The 23,429-nt window shown below is 41.6% G+C and overlaps 2 protein-coding genes across 7 annotated transcripts in view; one reads left to right on the top strand and one right to left on the bottom strand.

Annotated features, from left to right (window-relative positions):
- Positions 1-10,892, top strand: part of IWS1 (IWS1, SUPT6H interacting protein) — a 27,397-nt gene extending 16,505 nt beyond the window's left edge. For all 6 annotated transcript variants that reach the window (XM_019542900.1, XM_019542899.1, XM_019542898.1 and 3 more), the window contains 7 exons: positions 1,175-1,257; positions 1,829-1,958; positions 3,325-3,442; positions 4,103-4,214; positions 5,124-5,180; positions 5,413-5,524; positions 8,248-10,892. In XM_019542900.1, the coding sequence (XP_019398445.1) occupies positions 1,175-1,257; positions 1,829-1,958; positions 3,325-3,442; positions 4,103-4,214; positions 5,124-5,180; positions 5,413-5,524; positions 8,248-8,379 (744 nt within the window). In that variant the 3' untranslated portion in view covers positions 8,380-10,892. The remainder of the gene's footprint in view (positions 1-1,174; positions 1,258-1,828; positions 1,959-3,324; positions 3,443-4,102; positions 4,215-5,123; positions 5,181-5,412; positions 5,525-8,247) is intronic.
- Positions 10,893-11,579: 687 nt separating this feature from the next.
- LOC109315371 (coagulation factor X-like) lies at positions 11,580-22,765 on the bottom strand. The gene is given in 3 exon segments (XM_019543045.1): positions 11,580-13,033; positions 14,821-15,057; positions 22,205-22,765. Coding segments are annotated over 3 exon segments (1,185 nt in total). The 5' UTR covers positions 22,565-22,765; the 3' UTR covers positions 11,580-12,445.
- Positions 22,766-23,429: the final 664 nt, after the last annotated feature.

Raw genomic sequence — 23,429 nt, 5'->3', positions numbered from 1 at the left:
TCTCCCCCACCCCACCCCTTCTCATTTAACATGTTTAACAAGGGGAGAAAAACACCTTGTCTTGGATTTGAGTACAAGACATCAGGGAGTCAGGTGGCTGCTTCAGCTCCAAGTTCCCACTCCCTCTCTGCTGCCCTGTTGCTTACCCTCTGGCAGGATGCTGGCCCTGCTCCAGCCTGGGGCACAGAGCACCTGGTTGCCCCAGCCCAGCCTGGTTGTGGCAAAGTGAATGGCAGAGCTCCAGCCTGGGCTCTGGTTTCCAGTTCCAGGGCATAGCTATAGCTGTCATTGTTGCAACTGCTGCTGCAGTAGAACCAGAGCTGTGGTGGAGCCAATAGAGGGGGACACTGGGGATGGGCAAATGCCTGAGGGAGCAGGTGCTATGTGGCTAGGCACCTCAAAAGGTAGTAGGCACTAGAGGGGGGAGGAAGAAGGGATAGACAGAGGAAGAGGGGATAGAGGCAGCAGGGGGCAAAGTATTGTGTCACCTGTGTCTCTCCTACCCCTTCCCCCATGGCCTCTTTCTCTACTGCAGTTGTAGGGTGGAGGGCATGAATCTAAGAGGGCCCTCCCATTAATTGGATTCTACACACAGAAAATTTATATGTTTGTTATACTTACACATTTTCCATGTATAGAATTTAATTATTGGGTGGTAGTCTTAAATTAAGGGTCATCTTGGATTCAGGTAAATACAATAATGACATGCCATGTGTCTCCCTAAACTTTTAAGTTAAATTAATTCTTTGTATGCATTTCCCATAAGAAAGTATGTATTGTCTCATTTCCCATTATCTTGATATTTAGGTTTTTTATTCATATGTATGTTCTCCTATTATGCTTTTAATGGAAACATTTTACAAATTGGCTGCGTACAATAATTTATAGAAGCTTTTCATATCTGTTTTGGGGGTTACAATAAAACTGAAGTACAAAAGTAGATTTCATTTTAATATAAATCTATTTCATTTAGCCATCTTAAAGACAATAAAAAATTTAAGAATCCCTCAGAAAATCTTTTTTTAAAATGGGTTTTGGGACCATGAGAAGGCAGCTCTTACACAATTAGACTGCTAATCATGCATGTTGCATGCATCTTAAGAGTTAGGATTTACTGCTTTTCCTTTCTCTAGATTGCTTGTTATCAGTAATTTTTTGTTCATGAACTCTACAGGAGGATAGACAGCTGAATACTCAGAAGAAACCAGCACTAAAGAAGCTAACTTTGCTACCAACTGTAGTTATGCATCTTAAAAAGTAAGTGCCTGATTCTCCCCAAATTTAATTATTTTTTCTAGAGAGTATTGGGGTTAGAAAACTAGTTATAGTTACACTCCAGTGGTGGTGTGCATGCGTCTTAAAACACTTTATTTTTCCCATTCTGCATGAAGTGCTACAGATAAGTGGCAATTAAAATGTTAAGAGATTATCCACATTTTAATAATTATTTATCTTGAAAGGCATTAATATATATAACAGGCTGAAAAGCACTTCACAGCATGGCATTTCCACATTTTAATGACTTTCTTGCTCTACCCTTTCAAGTCTGAACTGGGAAACTTTGATCGTCTTTCAGCAGTTTGCATGTTTATGTTAAAGCCCAGTTAAACTTCAGAGCTAGCACTGTCTTTATTTCTGTAGCTTATGCCAAAGCACCTAGATTTAGGGGTAAAAGGGTATTGGAGGGATTGCTTCCACTAAGTAAAGCCCAAGGCATATTGGTACAGCAGGGGTATTGATGTGTTTTCATCATTTGCATTCCCAGTTTACTGAAGTGGGAACATTGCTGCTCCTGAAACTGACCTCCTTTTTATTCTAAAACTTCCAGGCAGGACCTTAAGGAAACTTTCATAGATAGTGGTGTGATGTCCGCTATCAAAGAATGGCTTTCCCCTTTGCCAGATCGGAGTCTACCAGCACTGAAGATACGAGAGGAACTCTTAAAGATTCTACAAGAGGTTAGAAACGGGTGTTTAACCACTGTCACTGTTTGGATCACTCTTGTTATTAAAGGATGTACTATGTGGCTTAAGAGACATTGTAAATGACTGAAAGGAAAATAAGAATGTTTGTAATTTGCATTTGCAAGCTTCTCAACCTCCCTCACATTCTTAAGTGCTGCGGTTCCTAGCTGAGTGTTCCCACCGAAAAGAGGATGTTCTGTCAGCCATCTTCTCTGTCTCTCACTGAGCAACTCACAAGCTATTATGTTGTAATAGATCATCTTATTTCTTGTTTGGCGTGACTACAAAATGAAAATAATAGAGAGAGACTTTGTCTAGTAATGAAGAAGTGAACCTTCTCTTACAAACCCATTATTGGTTAACTACAGTGACTGTGTATAAATTTGCTTAAATTCCAGCCACAGGTATAATGTTCACTTTTGACCACAGTTAAAGAACTTAGACACAAAACTTGCCTTCTGTTGTCTGTGGAATGTCTGATTTAGTCTTCTGTTTCTGCATTTTTTCAGTAGTTGTTTCCCATAATCCCACAGGAGTTATCAATATTCTTTGGTCCCATCTTCTTCCTTTCTGAAGTATTTTTAAAAAATTTTTAGGGCCAGTTTGTTTTGTTGGCTACCTCCGTAATGACAAAAGTTTCTTCTTCTCTTCTGCCCCAGTGCTGAAATACCAAGGCATATATTTTGCAAGTAAGGCAGACTACAGATCTAAAACAGATCGATAATCTGTAGCAAAGTTAGTATTTAATTATTTGGTTTCCGACTTCTTGTTTGTCAAGAGGTCATTTTGTTGCTATTAAATTATTACTTAAAAGGCAGATTAATCCAAATTTCTCTGCATAAGAGAGGTGCCTAATAAGAGAGAGGAGAGGAGCATTTGGACTCCACCTTTCGGGACCTTCAATCCACTTCATATTTAACAGACAAAATTATTTTAAGGGTTAACAGACCAAGTGTCTAGATCGGGGCGGGCAGTTATTTCGGGTGGAGGGCTGCTTACTGAGTTTGGGCAAGGGCCGCATAACAGGCAGCCAGGGCAGATAAATATTAATTTTCTAAATTTTTTAGGGGTGCTGCGGGCCGGATAGAATGGCCTGGCAGGCCGCATTTTGCCCACCCCTGGTCTAGATAATGGGCAACAGCCATCAGTTGTTTTGAGAAATCCTGCATTTTCGATATTTGTGTTTTAAAAATGTTTTCTGAAATAATTTTCTGGAAATAGGTGGTTATTTATTATGCTGTTACGAAAATAGCAGGTTGTTACAAAACTTGACAATAATACTTATTGTGTTAAAGTTACCTGTTGGTTTGGATTTTTGTTGACATCTGGCACCATTAATGAAATTGGTTCTGTTTTCCAGCTGCCCAGTGTGAGCCAAGAGACTCTGAAGCATAGTGGGATTGGGCGAGCTGTGATGTACCTCTACAAACATCCCAAGGAATCAAGACCCAACAAAGACATGGCAGGAAAGCTAATAAGTATGTAATCTTTGCCTTATCTTGCCCATTTTGTATTTTGCTGGCTGGTGTATCTCATTTTATCAACTAACCTCTGTATTGGCCTCTCTTCTGACACGTTGATTTCTCGCTGTTTATAAAGCAAATTGAACCTCTGATGCAAGCATAATATCTGGGCATCTGTTTCAAATTAACTTTTAAATATACAAGTTCAGACAGGCATTGTTTTATTTAGCTCCTCTTGCAGGTTTCCCCTGTTATCTTTCATTCTTATAAAAACTGAATGACAGTGGTTTACAAATCCCTGTTGGACCACCATACTTGTGTATATTTCTTTGTGCCTCTGAAACCACACTGTTTCCTTCCAGGTTTTATAGATGAGCAGCTTTCTAAAATGATGGCTAAGCAAATTAAAGCACCTTCTGCAAATATCTGTTAGTGAGAGGGGCATCTTGGAAGGGAGGAACTTGCTTTATAGTGTTAGGTTTGTTTTTAGAGATATTGTGCTACAGTGTGAAAGACCCTGAAAGTCACAATAATGTGACTTCACCTGTCAGTTCAGGGATAACCACAAAAAAACACATGAGTTGTGTTGCTAAAGTTGTAGTTAGAGCCACTGAAGTTTCCTGTAGGTAAAATATGCTTGGCTAGAGACATGTCCCTTGTGTTGAAATCCTTCAGATGAATGGTCTCGACCTATCTTTGGCCTTACTTCAAACTACAAAGGGATGACTAGAGAGGAGAGGGAGCAGAGAGATTTGGAACAGATGCCCCAGCGAAGGCGATTGAGCAGGTAAGAGTCTGAAGTCATTGAGAACAAAGAAAATATTTCAAATCTGAGAATCCTTTGATGAGAATACATAAATATGGCACTTTATCTTCACTGCTAATGAAACATTAAAGGAAACTGGAGGGCTTTCTAAGTAGTCTCTTTTCTCACCTCTGTTGGTTGCCATCTTGTCCTTCTCATAGAGTTTTTCTTTTCTACATTTGAGGACCGATGCGTGCTCTTTAAGTGTGAAGATGGATGTATAATATTCATCAGAATTTACCGTTACTTCTAATCTATCCAGAGCCTTTTCTGAGGCAGACTTCACCAGGATTATTCTTGCCAGTTTCACACCAAAGTTAACCACAGTAGTATACCACTAAATTGTTTTTAAAAAGTAACCCAAGTTCAACAACAATCAAATGTTACTGCTCATTTCCATGTCACAACAATGGGAGATGGTTACAGCTGCATTCCACATGAGGTGGACTGATTACCAGTAGATCAAAGGGTGTAAGTCAAGGATTTGTTAATGGTAAATAATCACTCTTCACAACTTTGGCACTTGAAACATGTGGAATTGCTTCTTGCATTTTCATTACCTAGCAGTTGGGATCAGAAGCCCCTGATCTTTGTTCTTTCAGGCTCGTGGTATTGATCTTCATGTACCTGACTGTTCTTTGTCTGTATTTAAATTGCTAACTTTATTTAAGGGCTTCACTTGCTAAGGATTATTGGTTTTACTTTTGCAGACCCTTGTATTTGGTCAGGGATTTTTATTTTAATTTGGTTGGTTATAAACACTTCTACCCTTTAGGTACCTGATGAACATGCATCAAATGTTCTGGATGGGTTGGAAATTGGCTTTTGCGATGACTGATTTTTCATCAAGACTGGCAGTCATAACTATAACATTGTCCTTTTTCTGTGCAGCTCTGGTGGTCAAACCCCTCGAAGAGATCTGGAGAAAGTGTTAACAGGAGAAGAAAAGTAAGTCCTTATTTCTTTTCTGGTAGTATTCTAGTGATGATATCCAGGCTGTCTCTGTAGGCTCTCTGCGACTCCTGGATTTTTTTTTAAAGGAAATATGGAAGATTGAAGTGGTAATGCTTTGTGTTTTTTAAAGGCAAATTAAAATACAAGTATTTTAAAGAACTGTATTAATTGTGTTCTGGTCTGTATAAATGACTTCTTTAACAACACACCACCTTGTTTTTTGCAGGGCTCTTAGACCTGGTGATCCAGGATTTTGTGCTCGCGCAAGGGTTCCAATGCCCTCAAACAAAGACTATGTGGTCAGACCAAAGTGGAATGTGGAAATGGAATCTTCCAGGGTAAGCAATGTAGTAAAGGGAAGAAGTTAGTTTCATAAGCTGATCATATCTCTAATCTATGGGATAAGCCTGGGGAATTAGTTTGTCTTTTCATCACTGATGTGTTGCTTTTGCCGTGCACCATTTCATTGCATTATGCCTCTTGTAGCCTGAGGGACTATGGCCTCCTTGCAAGTGGGCTTTGTAAACCCCATCAAATAGTTCTTTCATTCAGGTACCAGGGAATGGAGATGTATAACTAGGAAGAATCGACTGTTGGTTATCATGGCTTGAGGATATGACTGCAAAGCAGTTAGTGTAGACCATCTTGGAGTCTGTCTGCAGTCAGACAAGTGCATCCATGTGTGTTCAGTATTATGTTTTTCCTGTTAGGTTTCCCAAAACTGGAGGGATTCAGTTACTTGGTAAGACTGAATATTGTACAAATAAATTAGCCCCATGCATTTCATCTTGGCTCATCCATCTGCCTTGTACCAATTTAATTTGGAGATGTCAGAATCTTCATATGGAAAAATTAAATGAAAGTGGAATAAGTGATCATTAAATTGTACTGTTTCTACTGTTGTTTTTCCTTCTTTTCATTAATTGAGATATTGTTTCTAGCCCGGGACTATTAAGAGAGGTATTAGTCGTTTGGAAAAGCACAAGAGACGGTTTGCTGAACAGAAACGACTCAGCAAAGTGCATCGGGCCATCAAGTTCAGCATTGAAGGCAACAGGATGCCCCTGTAGCCATGACACACTCTGCCTTCCCCAAGTTTGAGAGGTATCCCTCAAGGGAGGTGTGACCAGTGCATGTGCTTCAGCTGTTGGCAGTTTGCACATTCAGTGGAAAAAAAACATGTATGAGTAAGGGGATACACGCTGAAAAGCTCTCCTCTTAATCCTTAATGTCTATACTGTGACCTGCTGGGTAACTTGATGCAGGATATAATCTGGTAGCACATAATTTCTGCCATAGTCCCTGCCACTACAGCCTCCATATATACTGCTGGCAGGTGCTGTTTAAAAAACAGCTATACCCAAATATACCTTTTGTTTTTAAGATTCTAAGTAGCTGGAGAGATGAGCAGATGCAGCATTCTAAAATGTATTCCAATTTGATTAGAGCCTGCTTTTTAATTTAAAACTCGGTACTTATCTAACAAATGACAGAAGCAGCATTCTTAAACTTCAGTTTTGTACTTTATATCATTCCGTAGTTTCTAGTTGAGGTGTTAGTAGTATGAACAAGATCTAAAATAAGAGACTGTTCACTTCTTGTTGGCCAAGGAAGTTATTTTGTGATGGAAGGCCTTAGGGAGGGGCTGGTAGCAGGTGGAGGAAAGAGTCCACTGGGGAGTGAGTAAAGAAGAGTCTTTTGCTGTGAACCTGGGATGGGGAGAGACTGATCAGTAAATTTTAAAGTCTGAGAATTGTTTTGACAACTCCTAGTCTGCATTTCAGTTTGTAAGCAGGAATGGCACAGATTGATAACTAGAGAAGATAGTACAAGTAAGTGCGGGATTATATTTAACACATTTCAGATTCATACTTAAGTTTATTCTCTAAATGCTTTTAAAGCATGAAAATTCTGGTTGGTCAGTTTTCTTTACTATGGATAAAATCACTATTCATCCAGGTACTGGGAGTGAGTTCTCTGCAAATGAGCCTAGCTTGTTGGAACTGAGTGGCATTTGGAGTGTACAATAAGCATTTAGCATTTCAGAAAGTAAAAGCTGAGCCTCTTACAACATGTCTATAAATGTTTATGTCATTTGACCCCAGTATTCTTTCCTGCCATGGCAGGGGGTTGGACTAGATGATCTGCTCAGGTCCCTTCCGACCCTAGAAACTATGAAACTATGAAAATATGGAGTATAGTGTCCTGAACCTCTTTGCTTTCCTACAAGTAAAAGGCTAAGTGTCCGTTGCACATTATTTCTGTAGGCTTTGTGGAGAATATATGAAAACTCATCATTTCTAGGAAGTATTGTCTACTGATTTAAAGGGTCTTGTCTGTTTTTGTCCTGTTTCATTACAGAATCTTTACAGTGTCTGTGCAAAATAACTCAACTGCTGCTTCATCTTCATCTTCCAGCTGCAGTTAGTCAAAATACAGGGAATGAAATGCAGTAGTTTTTGCAGTACGTTGTATGGCTAGATTTCTTTGGCACTTCTGCTTTTCACCCCACTTCCCAAGAATTTCCTGTTGGAGAAGTACCAATCCAACTTTGCAACTAATTTACTATTTACTACACTTAGTTGCAAAGTTGAATTGGTACTTCAGCCCAGCTAACATTACACAGAATGGGATATTAGAATGGGAACATACACACATCACTCCCCACCAGGAAATGTAGTCTGTGAAGTACATGAAAATGTACCTCTGGTACAAGACTGTTTAATAAAAATTGTAAGAACTGTTCTAAATTGTTTGTTTGGCTGGCATGTGGATGGTGATTGGTTACTTTTGTTTCCTTAATATGAAAGCTTTTAGTGTGATGTTTTTGTTTTTTTGTGTGTGCGTGGATGTCTTTGTATGTGCAGTGCATATACTTGTGGGATACTGCTGTCCCTGTCCTCATTCCCAGTCCCCAAGCTCTGTTGAAATATTTCTGGGACTTCATCAGATCCCGTGTTGCAGTGCAGCAGGTGCTGGAAGATTTAACCATGCATGCCTTACATTTTATGAAGCTTCTGGGACTTCTACATTTGTTTTTAATAGGTTTTATTTTTTTAAGTTCCAGGGAACCTCTAAGAAAGGAGTGAGTCGACTGGACAAACAGATGCGGAAATTCACAGATATCAGGAAAAAAAGCAGATCGGCTCATGCAGTGAAAATCAGCATTGAGGGCAATAAGATGCCATTGTGACCCTTCACAGAATGCCCTATGCTCTCTGCTGTAAGACATGCACCCATAGACTCTTTGGAGATCTTTACATTTTTTAACAAGTTTTTTGGTTTTTAGTGTATCTTTAAATTGTTGGTTCAGCTTTCTGGTATTATAAAACATTGTCTGAGGCTTGTAAATTCTGGGACTTCTTCCTCCTGACTGTATTTAAAGTTGCTCTGTTGTGTCCTTTGTACAGATCAAATACTTGTTGTACTGCTACACACTTTAGACAATAAAATATCCTTCCATTTTTTGGGGGGCTGTCTGTTGTTTGGTCCAAAATAATGTGTGTATCAAGGAAAAGACTGGAGATACCTAAAAAACAGGAAGAAGTTTGCATTGTGGGTGAAATGCCAGTATATGTGAATTCTGTTCCTACCATGTAGCTCTTCCATTTTCACTTTGTTTTGGTGCCTTCATTTTTATTTTTATGACTTAATTGTTCTGCCTTTGGACAACTTAAGATCTCAGATTTGAGATCAAATCGCCTTAAATGTTAGCCCTCTTCTGCTGTAAGGATTCAGTTTTTCAACACCTGGTGCAGAGTTCAAGAAGACAAGATCTACATGAATATCTCTAAAAATACCAGGTTCTTCATATAAACTCAAAAGTTTGATCTACCTAAGAATTTGAGAATCACTGGCTGTCCTTGGTAAAAGATCAAGGCAAAATTTTCAAAGGTGAATGATTTGGAGAAGCAACTAGCTGCAGTTGGAGGACAGTGCTATGAATTGTGATATCAGCGAAAAAGATCCTCTCTCCTTCCCCTGCAAATTTAATTTTCAAGGAAGAGAAACTAAGCCAGGACTGTGAATCTTTTAGGTTATCAAGATTGCCTAAAGAGACTGAAATTAGTTTGCTGAATAATTTAAGTGATCTGTTGATCCTTTAGATGATTGTGCTGCTACTTGTTCTTTGTCCCTGATTGCTGCAAAAAAGACTTCAGAGTGGAATTCTGTATCTCTACCTCTGAAACTATTCTTAATTGTCTGTAAAACTGGACAAGAGAAATACAATTACTCTCTTTTTAATGGCAGGAGGCTTGGAGTTCAGTGAGAAATAGCAATTTCTAGATGGAGCGTATAACATTTTATACTACTTTATAGTGTAAGATTCTTGCCTTCTGTGTTGTCAAAGCACTTAGCACCTGTTGCTTCTGCTGTAGAAGAACTCCAGAAGCTGACAGCAAAACAGATAAAATCAAAATCCTGAGCTTTGAGCTCCAGCCTTGCATTTGAACTTACCTTATGGACTCCTTCATTGCCGGCATTCTGGTATGGTGCAATGTCTGTCCAAGTACACTCTTCCTGTGCTGTTAGTTGATTTGCTTTTTTTTTTTAAATTAAGAACTGCATGAAGAGCCTTTGCAAATATTAAATTGGCTCTATGGTGATAGACACAACTCCCTGGATTCAGAAGGAATTTTACATCAATATGTGAGTATCGAATTTGGTCCCACATGTATCTGAGTTGAGGCTGTCTCTCCTCCTCACCACCTTCCTTCACCCTTATTATTTTTTTCCAGTTTCACGGGATATTTTTTTTTTTCTTCCATTGCATATACTTTTGGCAGTACGTTTAGTCTATCTGTTTTATGCTGGAAAGCAGTCTGGAACTGTAGACGGCAGGGCATAGGGTTTTTAATTCATTGGATGTTGTGTTTTGGAGCATAGAACTGGAAGAGAACTCCTGGGTCATTGAGCCCAGTGTGCTGCTATTTCAAGTAACTATATTGTGATAAACTCTATCACTTTTCAAAGACTAGTATAACCTGCTGTACCTGGTGATAGACTTTCCCCTAAAGAAAAGCAAAGAGAATATGCATTTGATTGCATTGTCACTGTTCTGAGGGAATGATTTAAATGCTTTGGTCAAGGATGAAGTGGGGGTGGGGAAGATGTCTATTAATTTGGTCTTCTACATTTTTTTTTTTTTTAAATTGAGACCTTAACAGTTAAGTTGAAGTGTGTTCCCACAATTTAACTTGTTTGGAGGAGTTCTGCAATTACAGCTTCCTCCCTGCTTTTCTCCTGTTCCAAATATTTAACTGGAAACTCCTTTTTATCAGTTGCAGCTGAGAGAATACAGCAGTGTGACTCTTTAATATATAGTGGGAACATTAATTTTTAAAGAGGGAAGATGTAGTTCTTTCCAGTATCTAGTCTAGATGAATGCGTGTTGTTCCACCCATCCTTTTGGTATTGTGCGCTTTGGGAGGATATGTGAAATGATCTTAACTTTTCTTTTTTTTAACAAAGCACAGGAAGTCAGCCTCTCACCAGGGGACTGGCTGGCTAGAGGCTAGGTTCCCACCATCTTATCTCTCCTCCTAGTTTTAGGTTGTTTGAAGGTTGTTGCTTAGTACTGGTATTTTTTCCAATTATGTTCATCAATATTTCATGTCTGAATTGCTGGTTTTCAAATACTGTGACAGCAAAATAAATGATGTATGGTATAGAAATTTCCAGAATAAAAAGTGCTCTTTTTTTAAACTGTGTGAACAGTGGACATTTTTTTCAAACCCATCTTTTGATACCATTATTGGCCAAAAAGAAAAAAATCTCTAAGTTATAATTTGGCTCTAATGGTCGTCAAGCCTGCATGTTAAGATTTGATGCAGATGGTAACCGAATGAGTTGTCTGCAAAGTGATTTAGAATAAGATGCCTTTAGATTAAAAGGACTAGTGACTATATTTTATTTCTAGAGTGAAAGTAAACAGGAAGGTACGATTCATGGAGGCTGGTCATATGGCACAGCTGGTTTCTCCCATGTTAGCCAGTGGGTGCTAGCTGCAGGAGTTGGGAGATTGCTTAAATGCACAAAAAAGGGAAAAGCTTTGATTTTCCTCAGATCATGGTAGAGGCACTGGTAGTAATGATAAACTGTTCTGTTTTAGCTCCTGGTGGTGTATATGGTCCTTTTTGTTTTGTACAAAGAGCTCAAACTAAGGTAGTAAAGGCTGAATTAATTTATGTCTTTATTCTAAAAGTAAAGCAAAAAGGACTTAATTGTCTTCCTTTATGTGCCTAAATAGCATATCCCAGCCAGGGAACTGCAGCTTTTGGGTCATCACAAACTGATGTTTGTGTGTGGGCAGAAACCTGCACCTGCCTCTCAACGTGTGAAATTAAGCTGCATTCTGGCCAGTCGGTCATGCCACAAGTTAGGATTGCCTGGGCAAGTCCTGACATTTTTACTTGCAGAAAAAACATGACTAGTGAGTGTTAGAGGCTGGAGGGAGGAGCCTTCCACCTTTTTAGCCCATGCTTAGGAAGCAGATCTAGGTTCCAGGCTCCCATCACCCAGAGAAGGTTCAAGTCTGCATCAGGCCATTGGGTGCGTATTGCCCAGGCTCTCTTGAATCTGACTCTGGTCAGCGGAGAGATGGGGATATTGTTCACTTCCTCATTCCATGCTTGATGCTTACAATGGGATGGAGACTTTCTCAGTGCTGTTTATCCAGTGAATGTTAAAGGCAAGGTAGTGTGGATCAGTTTCAAGAGAGGGGTTATAAGTAGGCAGAAGACTTGGGCAGAAATGCTGGTTCAAGTCCCATTGGGTGAAGTAAGGGTTAGAATCAAGGGTTCTGCAAAGTGATACTGTAAACCCTTAGCTCGAAAGTCCCAGCTCTCTAATCCCTGCAGCTTCCCTTGCCAAGTTAGCCAATGCAGTTGTTCACAGTATAGGGTTCTTAATAAATGCAGCAGTATTTTTTATTACCAGATACAAAGAGCACAGAACACTGTTTAGATTAATATTTAATGATGTAATGTATAGCTGTCATAATAGGTAATTTGGTAGCAAAACTGAACAGATACTGGTAGGGTCCTAAATGTATTCAGTGTAGCTCACTGTATATAAACACTGAAGTAACTGTACCAAAGATAATGCACTACTAGGAAATGGTTTCTTGCTTATAAAAATAATGCATGCGTAGGACTGGTGAGTTGGTGTCCTAACGTCATTGAAAGATCCTGTAACAAGTAGAAGATGTGTTCCTGCTATTATAAAGGGGAAGAAAAACGTCTTTACTGTGCATTTATCTACCTTCCTGTATCTGATACACTGTTAACAACATCCTTTATCCATTGAGTGTAGTTTGATACCTGAGTGTCTATACCATATTTCCCTTCTTCAGCACAGCCTTCGCCCCAACTAACAACCCCTAAAAGGTACCAAGCATCGTGGTAAGATATAGCAAAGGGGTCTCAGCTATCCCCTTTACAGGCATCCAGGGCTTTCTCAGCATATCCTGCACAGAACATGTTATCAGTAATGAGCTTCTCTGTTGATTGTTGACAAGTGCCTTTGTTCACTGTAGGTAACCTAACTTCCATGAGGAACCGTGTGAGAGAACCTCTGTAATATGTGGAAGAACCCCATTCACTTACCATCCCTATATTTCCTTCTGCAGTCAGCAAGTTTCCTAGGTTTGGAATGGGAAGGCAAATAGGGAGCGCATACTTATTAAACTTAACGTCACTGCTCAAGTACAGCAAAGAAATGTCATTATTGTAGTTATCCGAATCATAATGTGGATGCATCCAACTCTGTTGCACTTGGATCTTTTGTTCTTCCAGTTCTCTCTGGTGTTTGTCAAAATCTCCTGCAGTGAAGACAGGCAAAGGTGTCTGAGAATTTTAAATGGCTTGTATAGGGTTTTCATTTGGGGAAACAGGAAGCAGAGGATTAAAGCTTTAACCTCTCAAGGCAGTTTAATTGCCTGTGGGCACATCTACTCAAGACCCTAACTGCAGTAGTCTAACAATACAGCGCGGTAGCATGTCAACCCAAACCATGCTAATATACTACCGTGCAGTAGTGTTACTAAAAAGGCAGGTGCTGATGCTACTGCACAGTAACTACGACATATTAATGGCTGTAGACAAGCCCTGTGAGCTTAAATATGTCAGTTAATCTAGTTCACTAGTGCTTACTTAACTAAACACCACTACTCCCATGTAATGTGGCATGTGACAAAGGATTGGGTAAAGTATGAGAGAGCCCATTGTTTTTCGCAAAATAATTTTATGTATTGGTCAGGAACTGCTTATGAAGACCTCATGCAGCTTAACTTCAGGTTCAAACCAGGCTGGAATTAGAATTAAATTTCTGCTGCTTCTCTCAAAAAGATGGAATCTCGTTTTCTGCAAAGTCCACCTTGCCTTTTAAAATTTTAGTTGAAGTCTTTTTTTCTCCCTAACCCCAACCCTGTAGCTGTAGATTAGATTAAAAGAAAGATTTTTATGGGCTGAACATCTCTAGTTTTCCAAATGTTCAGTTATACCATGTCCTAACATTCTTTAAACACGTTAATCTGAGAGGGACCCCATCCCCAAAATGTATGTGTTGGCTCGCTCTATGGCTCTTCCATAGGGATACAGAGCACTTCTAGCTATACTCATTTTCATGACCTATAATACTATCATTAAGAAATTTTTCCTTGCAACATGCTATGAAAGAGAGAAGTACTATCCTCGTATAGATGACAAACTGACATGACTGAACAATGCTGATGACAAACATTATTGCTAATACTCCACCCAAAACAGAGTTGAATGAGTTGCTGGAGGTTGCCCAGGAGGGCATTGGCAAAGCTGGAAATTGCATCCTGATTTTTCCGAGTCCCAATTGAGTGTCTGGTTACAAAATGTATTCTTCCCCTCCTCAGCCTCCCTATTAGCAGGAACTCTAGAACCTGACAACTAAAGATGTAGACAGGCATTCATTTATACCGGTGAAATGTTCACATCAAGCCTGCAAAGTTCTTAGATGTGGTATCTTTTATTTAACAACTGAGTAGTTTGAAAAAAGTTCTTGGCAAGCTTTAGGGCTTTTTTCCAACTACCCAGTTGGTCTAAGGACATAGGCAGGCAAGTCTCTTAGAGTAGATGTGGTATCTTTTATTAGACCAATATGGCTCCAACCAAAAACCCAGCTACATCAAGCCTGTGTACTCATCTCAGTTAGACTGGGATGAGGAACAGGCAAATATGCAGCTGTCCTAGGGTACTAGGACCAGAGATTGAGATTCAATAGTGAAGAATGCTTAAGAACAGCCAAAACGGGGGGTTCAGCTTGCATGTCAGCTGCAGTAACCCTCTCTTTTAATATTGCCTTGCCTTTTCAGTGCTCTCTACAGAAACATGAGCCAGAAACCTGAAGATGGAAGTTGTTCGTTTCCTGGTAGCAGGTTCCTCTACTTGTCACATCACAGAGTAAGTTTGTACAGCTGGGACTTGGAAAGAAAACATAAATCTTTCTGTTTATACATTGAGCAGTGTGAGACAAAGAGAAAATTATGAAGTGTGACCCTAGACTGAAAAGTGGGTCTAAAAAGGCATCAGGATGGGTTTATTTTCTAAGAAGGTGGAGACTTTTTGATTGAAAAATGAACAGGAATATCCAACCTATCTCAAGAGTCTCTTACATCAGTTAATATTGCTAATATTCCACCCATGCCAGGGGATGGGTGAATTAAAAGTATTGCCCATGTGATCTGCAGTGAAGTATTTGTCAATATAAGAACTTGCTCACCTATAGTAACAAGATGTGCTCTTCCAGTCTCAACACAGTGAGCGGCTGTGACCACCCAACGACTGCTGATTAAACTCCCACCACAGAAGCCGTAGCCTTCACTATTTCGGATCAATACCTATGAAGAAATAAAATGAGAGGGTCCCAAGATGGGTTCCAGAGAGAGCGGCCGTAGACAGATGTGCTCTTTGAAGTGCTCAAGAGGTCGTTTTTTTACTTATTCCTGAAGTGTGAACCCTCCAGTGGATGGGGGAGGCAGGGGGCATGTGCTAGGAGGCTGCTTGGTCCTCCAGTGTCCCACAGTGCACTGTCTAGTCCCTGCTGAGAAGAAGGGGGAGGAACAGGAAGGACAGCCAAAGAGCTGTGCACTCAGCTGTCCTCAAAAACCTCTCATGGTAAACAAGAATTGCTGCTCCCCAGCCCCTTGGCTGGAAAGCACGACTGCTACAAATCTTCACAGCCATTTTGAAGTGCTCCAAGCAAGATTTGGAGGACTTCAAGTATCTGTCCATCCTAGATATACACTATGGAAGCAAAACCCCAAACGATATTACTTACCCTCAGGGTCACCAGTAAACAGTAAAAGTTTGTGTTTGAGGAGAGGGAGGGAGCCATATTTCCATGAGATTCCCTCCTTTTAAGCCTGGAAGTTCATGTCTTAGGTACAGTACCTGGAACAGAGTGCTGTGTTTAATAAAGACTCTACACTACTGTCCCTTTTAAGTGAATGGGTGTAATATATTAGTCCTGGCACTTGCAAGATTTCCTTCCCCAAACAGCGGGAAAGCAGACTTGATAGTCCTAGATTTTAAAATCAAAAGCCAAGAGTAAAAATGTTTTACTTTTTAATTGTTTACCTCTTGATGATGTTAAAAGAGGCCTGAAAGGGTTTAAAAAAAACCCAAACCAAGCAGGATATGAAGTAGAATGAGATCATACTTTAAAGGCATATCTATGGAAGGGCAAAATGAAGGCACAATGGTATATAGTGTTTCATGACTCTTGAGGGGTGGATGTAAATGCATTTTTATCCTGCATATGATTGTTTATACTGCTAGAGTTCAGGAGTATTACCATTTTCCACAAAAGCCAAACAGAGTTATATCTGTGGAAAACTAGTGAGAGAGAATTTTTTTTTTTCATGTCCTGTTACATTTTTACATTTATGTTAAAATTTTAGCAAGTGGCAAAGGACAATGAAGGAAAGGATGCAATTAGTTTGGATTCTATATTGGACTGTAAAGAACTAGAGTGAAAATTATTCATAAAATGGATTAAAAAAGCAAATGCATAGTACAGTCAAGAAAGACTGCTATAACAATGGTGTTCAGTCAAAAGAAGAAAATAAATTGAATCTCAATATGTATAAATAGTCGCTGTCTTGTTAATGTCCAATTCTTTTAGGTACCACTTGTGAAGAAAAAAGAACAATCTCTGGATTTCTTTCACCTGAACTGACAAAATTTAGATGTAATTTTTCAACTGTGTCAGCAAACTGTTGTGTATATGTTTAGAACTTGAACCTGAATATTTTGGACTTGGGAATTTTCAAAGCTACCTTTTGTGAGTCGGATGGCCTTAAAGGGTTTATCAAACTCCTGCTGAAATCAGGTTTCACTCCATTTAATGCAGCTTGGATCATACCCTTAAATAGATAGTAGAAGTGTGTAAGATTACTGGAACATGTAGCTAAAAACAGGTATTTCAACTGGATAAAGTGGGTGAAGAGGTCCAGTTGGCAGTAGAGATTTAGGAGAAGAAATTGTAAATGAAAGAACTTATCCTTTATCTGTAGTGTGTCTACAGGCACCTTGAATAAGAGGATTACTTTACTTACTCTTGCTCTGAAATTATAAAGGAGTCAGGAAGATCTTCAGAGTTCCAGATGACATCATTGTCACTTTTCCTAAAGCATCTTAAATTATTAGAAGTAGTAAGTGTGGAAGAATGCCATCCCAGTCTCTGCAGGCAAATTTTTATTGGCCCGGGCTAGCCCAAAATGTGATGTATTATTGCAGATCCTATGAGATGTGCCAGTGATCAGACAGAGTGGGGATAAGGGAAAAGCTCCCCTACAGCCCCTCCCTATCATCGATCAAGCTTTCCAAAGTGTGGGAGTAGACATTATGGGCCCTCTGAGGCATAAGACTCATAGAGGGAAGAAACATATCCTGACCAGTATGGATTTTGTGGCACAGTACCAAGAGGCAGTTGCCTTGGCCTCCACAGAGGTACCTGTAGTCACAGATACCCTGACAGATCTTCTTCCAGCTAGGGTTCCCCTCTGAGATCCTGACTGACAGGGATGGGAATGTCCTGGCTGATGTGCTGAAATGCCTGTGGGAGTGCTGTGGGGTTAAACACCTCAAGACCACCGCCTATCACCCCCAGACAAATGGGCTGGTAGAAAAGGTTCAATGGGACCTCGAAGGGTATTCTGAAAGCCTATATGGACTGGGGTAAGAAACTGCCGCATCTGCTCTTTGCCTTCTGAGAGAGACCCCAGGAATCCACCAGGTTCTTGCCATTTGAGTTGATGTTCGGGAGGTGAGTCAGGGGTCTTCTCGATCTTATGAGAGAGGAGTGGGAAGGGAAAATCTCCTCTAAAACATCAGTGGTAGAATATGTGCCAGGCTTCTGCCAGAAGCTAAGGGATATGAGGAAGCTGGCATGAGACTCTGGAGCCCAGGCCAGAAGGAACAGAATGTCTGGTACGAAAGCTGCATACTTCTGAACCAGGGGATAAGGTCATGGTTTTCCTGCTACTAAAGACAGAAAAACTGTAAGCAGCACGGGAAGGTTGCCATGAGCAGGTCAGGCAAAAGGCCTAAGGTGGTACATGTAAACATACTTAAACCCTACTTTGAAAGAAGAGATGTTGCATTTCGGATTTCCTCAGTTGAGGAATCAACCGAGGACCCAGAGGAGCCAGTCTTGTGTGCTGACTGGGATGGAGAGGCTGAAATAGAGAAGCTCTACCTGCTGGATTGTCTGCCCTTCCAGAGTAAGGACAAGCTGCATATGGCTCTCAAAGACTTTGAGATGGTGTTCTCTAACAAACCAGGTAAAACAGACCTGGCGGTACACACCATAGACATGGGCAGCCATCTTCCTACCTGGTCAATGCCCTACCCAGTCAATGGGAAGGTGCTGCAAGAGATAAAGCATGAGCTCGCTGAGATGGTAGAACTGAGGGTAAGACAGCTTTCGACGAGCCCCCGGGCCAGCCCTGTGGTATTCATCCAGAAGCAGGATGGGACCATCAGGTTCTGTGTGGACTACAAGAAGCTGAACGCTATTACCACCCTGGTGCCTACCCCATGCCCAGAATGGACCTTGCTTGATACTCTGGGCTGAGCCAAGTTAATTTCTACTCTTGATCTATCCAAGGGATCCAGATGCCATAGCCAAGTCTGCTCTTACCTTTGGGACTGTTTGAGTTTACTGTTTTACCTTTTGGTATGTGATATTCTCCTGCTTCGTTTCAGAGACTGATTAATAAACTGCTACGTGGATGTGAGCAGTTTGCAGTGGCCTACATCAACATTGCCAGCTTCAGTCAAGACTTTGAATTGCACCTGATTCATCTCACCACAATGTTAGATAGGATCAAGCAGGCTGGAATAGCAATGAAATCAAATTGCCAGTTGGCATTGCCTGAAGTGGTATATTTAGGACACCATGTGGGAGGAGGCACGATTGCTCCCATGTGGGACAAGATTGAGGCTATTAGAGACTGGCCACCCCCACAAATTAAGAAGCAGGTCAGAGCCTTCCTTGGTCTGGCTGGATACTACAGAAGGTTTGTCCCTGGATTTAGGGCGATGGCAGCTCCCCTGCATGAGCTGACAAAGAAAGGCAACTCTGAATTGGTGGTCTGGAAGCAGGAGTGCCAAGAGGTATTTAACACATTAAAAGCTACCCTGATCAAACAGCCAGTTCTGAAGGTACCAGACTATGATAAGCCCTTCTGCATAGCCACAGATGCCTTGGACATGGGACTGGGAGCTGTATTCCTGCAAGAGCATGAAGGAATATGACACCCCATGGCTTACTTGAGCCAAAAGTTAATTCCCCAGGAGCAGAGCCTGTCATCTATTCAGAAGGAGTGTTTGGCAAGCGTCTGTGCTCTGAACAAGCTGAGGCCCTATCTATGGGGACAGCAATTCGTGGTCCTCGCATACCATGCCCCACTTCAGTGGCTGCAAACACCGCAGAACACCAACACCAAGCTTCAGTGAATGGGCCTGGCAGCTTCAGGAGTTCAACTTCACCATCAAACACATCAGAGGAAGCCAGAACATCGTAGTGGATTCTCTATCATGAAAAGACTCTGGGTAATGGGTCCATTGGTCTCAGCCTTGCCCCAAAATGCTCTGGTGTGGGGACACCCCAATATGCCTTAATGTTCTGTGTGCATTGTTGTTTTAGCCAGTCTTATATGTTGTGTGATTGCTGTTCTGGGTATGAGAGGTAACCCTTCTGGACAAAGCATACCCAGGCCCAAAGCTCTGGGAAACTATGGGCCTGGGCTTTTAAAGTCGGGGGAAGGGTGTGGAAGAATGCCATTCCAGTCTCTTCTATTAGGTTTTTCCTTGTCATTGTCTTTTCACCTGTCTGTCAACCGGTTTTGCCTACATGACCTGGGCCAGGTGAGAGAGGTGTGGACTTAGCTCTCTACTGGGTTAGCATTGACCTAATGGCATTGGGCAGGGGCTCAAGCTCCTGTCACTCCTGCAGGTGAGCAGTGATGCTTTTTAAATTGATTGGTTGGCACCCCACAACACCTGCCTGTAATTAGGTCTCAGGAGTGATGTCAAAAGGCCTATATAAACCTAAAACTGCCCAGGGGGAGGGAGAGCAGCCATGTTACAAGCATGGTGAACTTGCAGGGAGAGGGATTGGGGCATGCCTGTAAGCTCTCTAGGCTCAGATAACAAAGGGAGGCTACTTTTTGTGCTTCAGACTAAAGCAGGAGTTTTCAACCTTATTGGGTCAGTGTCCCCCACAGCAGCCAGTCAAGAAGGAAGCCACAGGTTGACAAGCGGGGGATGGGAGGAGGTCCCCCAGTGGCCAATCGGTGAGTGTGATGGCGGCATCAGAAATGGTGGCAGTGACGCCTGCTGCCATGTACCCCCTGAGGCCTTCCCAAGTACCCCCAGGGGTATGCATACCCCCAGTTGAAAACCCCTGGGCTAAAGGAAGCACCTCAAGTTCTTGCAGGGGCTCAAGTACCCTCAGGGTCTACAAGGCCTGTGTACCCCAGGGGCCACAGGGCCCAAATACAGAACAGCACCTCTGGGTGGTGGCAGGGATACCCCAGGCTGGTGGGTGTGCTCCAGGAAGGGGGGTGGCCAAAGGTGAGGTGCCCCCAGGGAGGTACTTGGAGCTTGGTAGGTGGTAAGGCATAATGACATGGGTGGCTCAGAGCAGAAGCTCCCCTTACTGGCCTGCCACAGTAATCATAGAACTGAATGAGTAAAGTAAGAACTGTGAATTAATTAGCAGAATTCTACACTTATGTTCATTACGAATATGAACAAAAATCACAAGGAATAGGGGAGAAAGGAGGACATAGAAATGTTTTTCTCTGGGCCAAATGCCATCATACTATTTTAAAATAAAAATTTATAATAAAGAGAAACGTTCTGATTGAACAGAATATTGGAGAAAGATTCAGTAATCTGAAGGCAAGCCCTTCTGAACTCCATGAAAGAAGGTTCATTTGGGTTTTTTTAAACAATTATATCCCTTCAGTCAGAATGCCTGGAGCCAAAGTATGGCTTCTTACTAAGCAGATGATTGAGAAACTAAGATTAAATAACAAATCATGAGAAGACCAAACTGAAGGACATCCTGAACACTGAAGGAGCTTAAATGACTTGTTTTATTATAAATAAGAGGAGATATAAGTTGAGCCTGTTTAGGATACAACACAGACCAATGAATGAGGATTCTGTAGCATGGGCCACTAGAAAACAAACCTGTGCAGATAAATGGGAAATTTTTGCAGCATCTAATAAGTGCTCTTTGACCCAGAGGAGGAATATTTGGCAATACTTAGATAACATCTTTGCTTTTCCACAGTTAGAATGTGTGGTTCACCAAGACGGAAATAATTGTCTGACCAACCTCATCTCCTATGATCAAGTAACAAACTACTTAGATGTGGGAAACACACTTGATGTCATATACTTGGATTTTAAAAAGGCCTTTGATATGGTCTCCCATGATGCTTTTATGAAAAAACAAAACAAAACTGGGGGATTGTGGGCTGGCAGAGTCCATGGTCAGGTAGTTTAGGAACTAGCTAAGGGGTCAAACCCAGAGAGTGTTAGTGGATGGATCTGTATCATCTTGGCAGGAGGAGGGCAGTGGTGTCCCACAGAGTTTGGTTCTTGGCCCTGTGCTGTTCAACATCTTAATCAATGAAGTAGATGAGGATGTGGAAAGCACGCTGGCCAAATTTGTGGACGATACTAAGTTATGGGGCGAAGCGGTCACGCTAGTGGATAGGTGTGGATCCAAGTGGGTCTGGACAAGCTGGAAAGGTGGGTGAAAGGGACCTCAGGGTTATAGTTGATCACAGGATGAGTGAAAGCCTTCAGTGCAATGCTGTAGTCAACGGAGCTAATAGCATACGAGGACGTATTAGCCAATGCATCGTGAGCAGGGCTAAGGAAGTGATACCTCCTCTCTCCTCAGCACTGGCTAGACCCCAGGTAGAGTACTGTCCAGGTCTGGGTGCTGCACTTCAAAAAAGATGTAGAGAATCTTGAAAGGGTTCAGAGAAGGGCACAAGAATGATTAAGGGCCTGGAGGACAAACCTTATGAAGCAAGACTAAGGGATCTGGGACTGTTCAGCCTGGGGAAGAGAAGACTGAGGGGGGACTTGGTGGCTATCTATAAGTATGTAAGGGGTGAATATCAGGAGCTAAGATAAAAACTGTTTGCTAGGGTGCTTCAGGGGAGGACAGTGAGCAATGGCCATAAACTGTTAGAGGATGGTTTCAGGTTGGATGTAAGGAAGAACTTTATGGTAAGGGTGACCAGAATCTGAAGAAGACTTCCCTCCTTGGGAAGTCTATAAGAGGAGACTGGACAGACACCTTGCTGGGATCATTTGATCTCAGCAGTATTCCTGCCCAGAGGAGAAGGGTTGGACTCGATCTCTTGGAGTCCCTTCCAGCCCTTAATTTCTATGTTTCTCTATCATTCTATGCAAATGTGGTATTTGGAGCCAAAAATACAAGAAAACCATTACCTGCCAGGGGCAGCATCCACAACGACAGAACGATTCTCCAGTTATTCTGTAATCATGGTGCTCTTCACTTTGGGGGAAACTTGTCCAGCTGGGTCCATCTCCATCTGTACGGTTTTCCTCATCTCCAGTCTGGCTGAGGCCTTCATGAAAATTCTGTTCCTCCTGCGTCTTGTTCCGAAGAGCAGTGTCATCTGTGGTCTCATTCCACATAGGAAAGGCCTTGACTGTCTGGTTCCAACTGGCTGCAATCTCTAGTGTCTCATTCTGCCTGGCAACAGCCTCCACTGTTGTCTTCCACTCAGTGACACCCTGAAATTTTGTGTTCTGCCTAGGGGGGCTGTCCACTGTCTCGCTCCACATAGCAGGATCTTCCTTAAAAGTGTGTGCAGATTTTGTAACCAGCCCACAGGGAAACTGAGCTGAAAAATCAGAAACCTTTGGGTTCCAGGTTCAATATTTAGTGTCAAGTTGTGACCCCCATAGCTAATTTCTGCTTCTTTTTAAGCACTGAAATTGTAACATTACCCATCCATTTATTTTGCCATCAGCCATATGCAAGTCAATAAAGCGCAGTTGGGTATCTTCTCATAGTATATCAAGCACATTTGGTTCCTAGCCTGCCCTCCTGTGCCCATGATGCCAGTTCTTCTCACCCAGTTCTTTTTACCCATTCTACTCTAGGAAACTGGAGCTGGATGCCTTTCTAAGCTTTTTTTCTGCACACTGTCAGCAGCCCGTTGTATACCCTACATGCCACAGTTTGGAGACATTTTTTCCATCCTGAGACAACAACAGTGGGAGGGTGTAGAATACTCATAGTAGAAAGAAACCAGCTTTTCTGGGTTGAAGATGTTTGTGCTAATTTGAGAAACAATCTTCAGTTCTACATAAATGCATCTGGTTTTCCCCTTCAGTGGGGTGGCATACGTGGCAGTCCAAAGGAATGTGTGCAACCCACAGAAGTGGGAAGGAGAGTGTCAAGAAAGTAACTGGGTCCCACATTCATTACCTGATTGTAGGCATGTCTTTCTATCATCACCAAGCACATAGCCCTCTGCACAGGAGCACACCACATGAAGGGAGTGAGTGGTGTCTTGGCAATACTGTGAGCAGCCACCATTCTTATACCAACATTCAAACTTCTCTGCAACAGAAATGTATGTGCACATGCTGGTTACTGATATTAAATGACCCAGTAGCACATTGCCTTGTCAGCAGCAGTGTT

Source organism: Crocodylus porosus, unplaced genomic scaffold (genome assembly GCF_001723895.1).
Source record: "Crocodylus porosus isolate Cpor-Errol unplaced genomic scaffold, CroPor_comp1, whole genome shotgun sequence".
Lineage (NCBI taxonomy): Eukaryota > Metazoa > Chordata > Crocodylia > Crocodylidae > Crocodylus > Crocodylus porosus.
The sequence above is the reverse complement of the archived record's forward strand: the minus strand, read 5'-3'. Positions and strand labels throughout refer to the sequence as shown.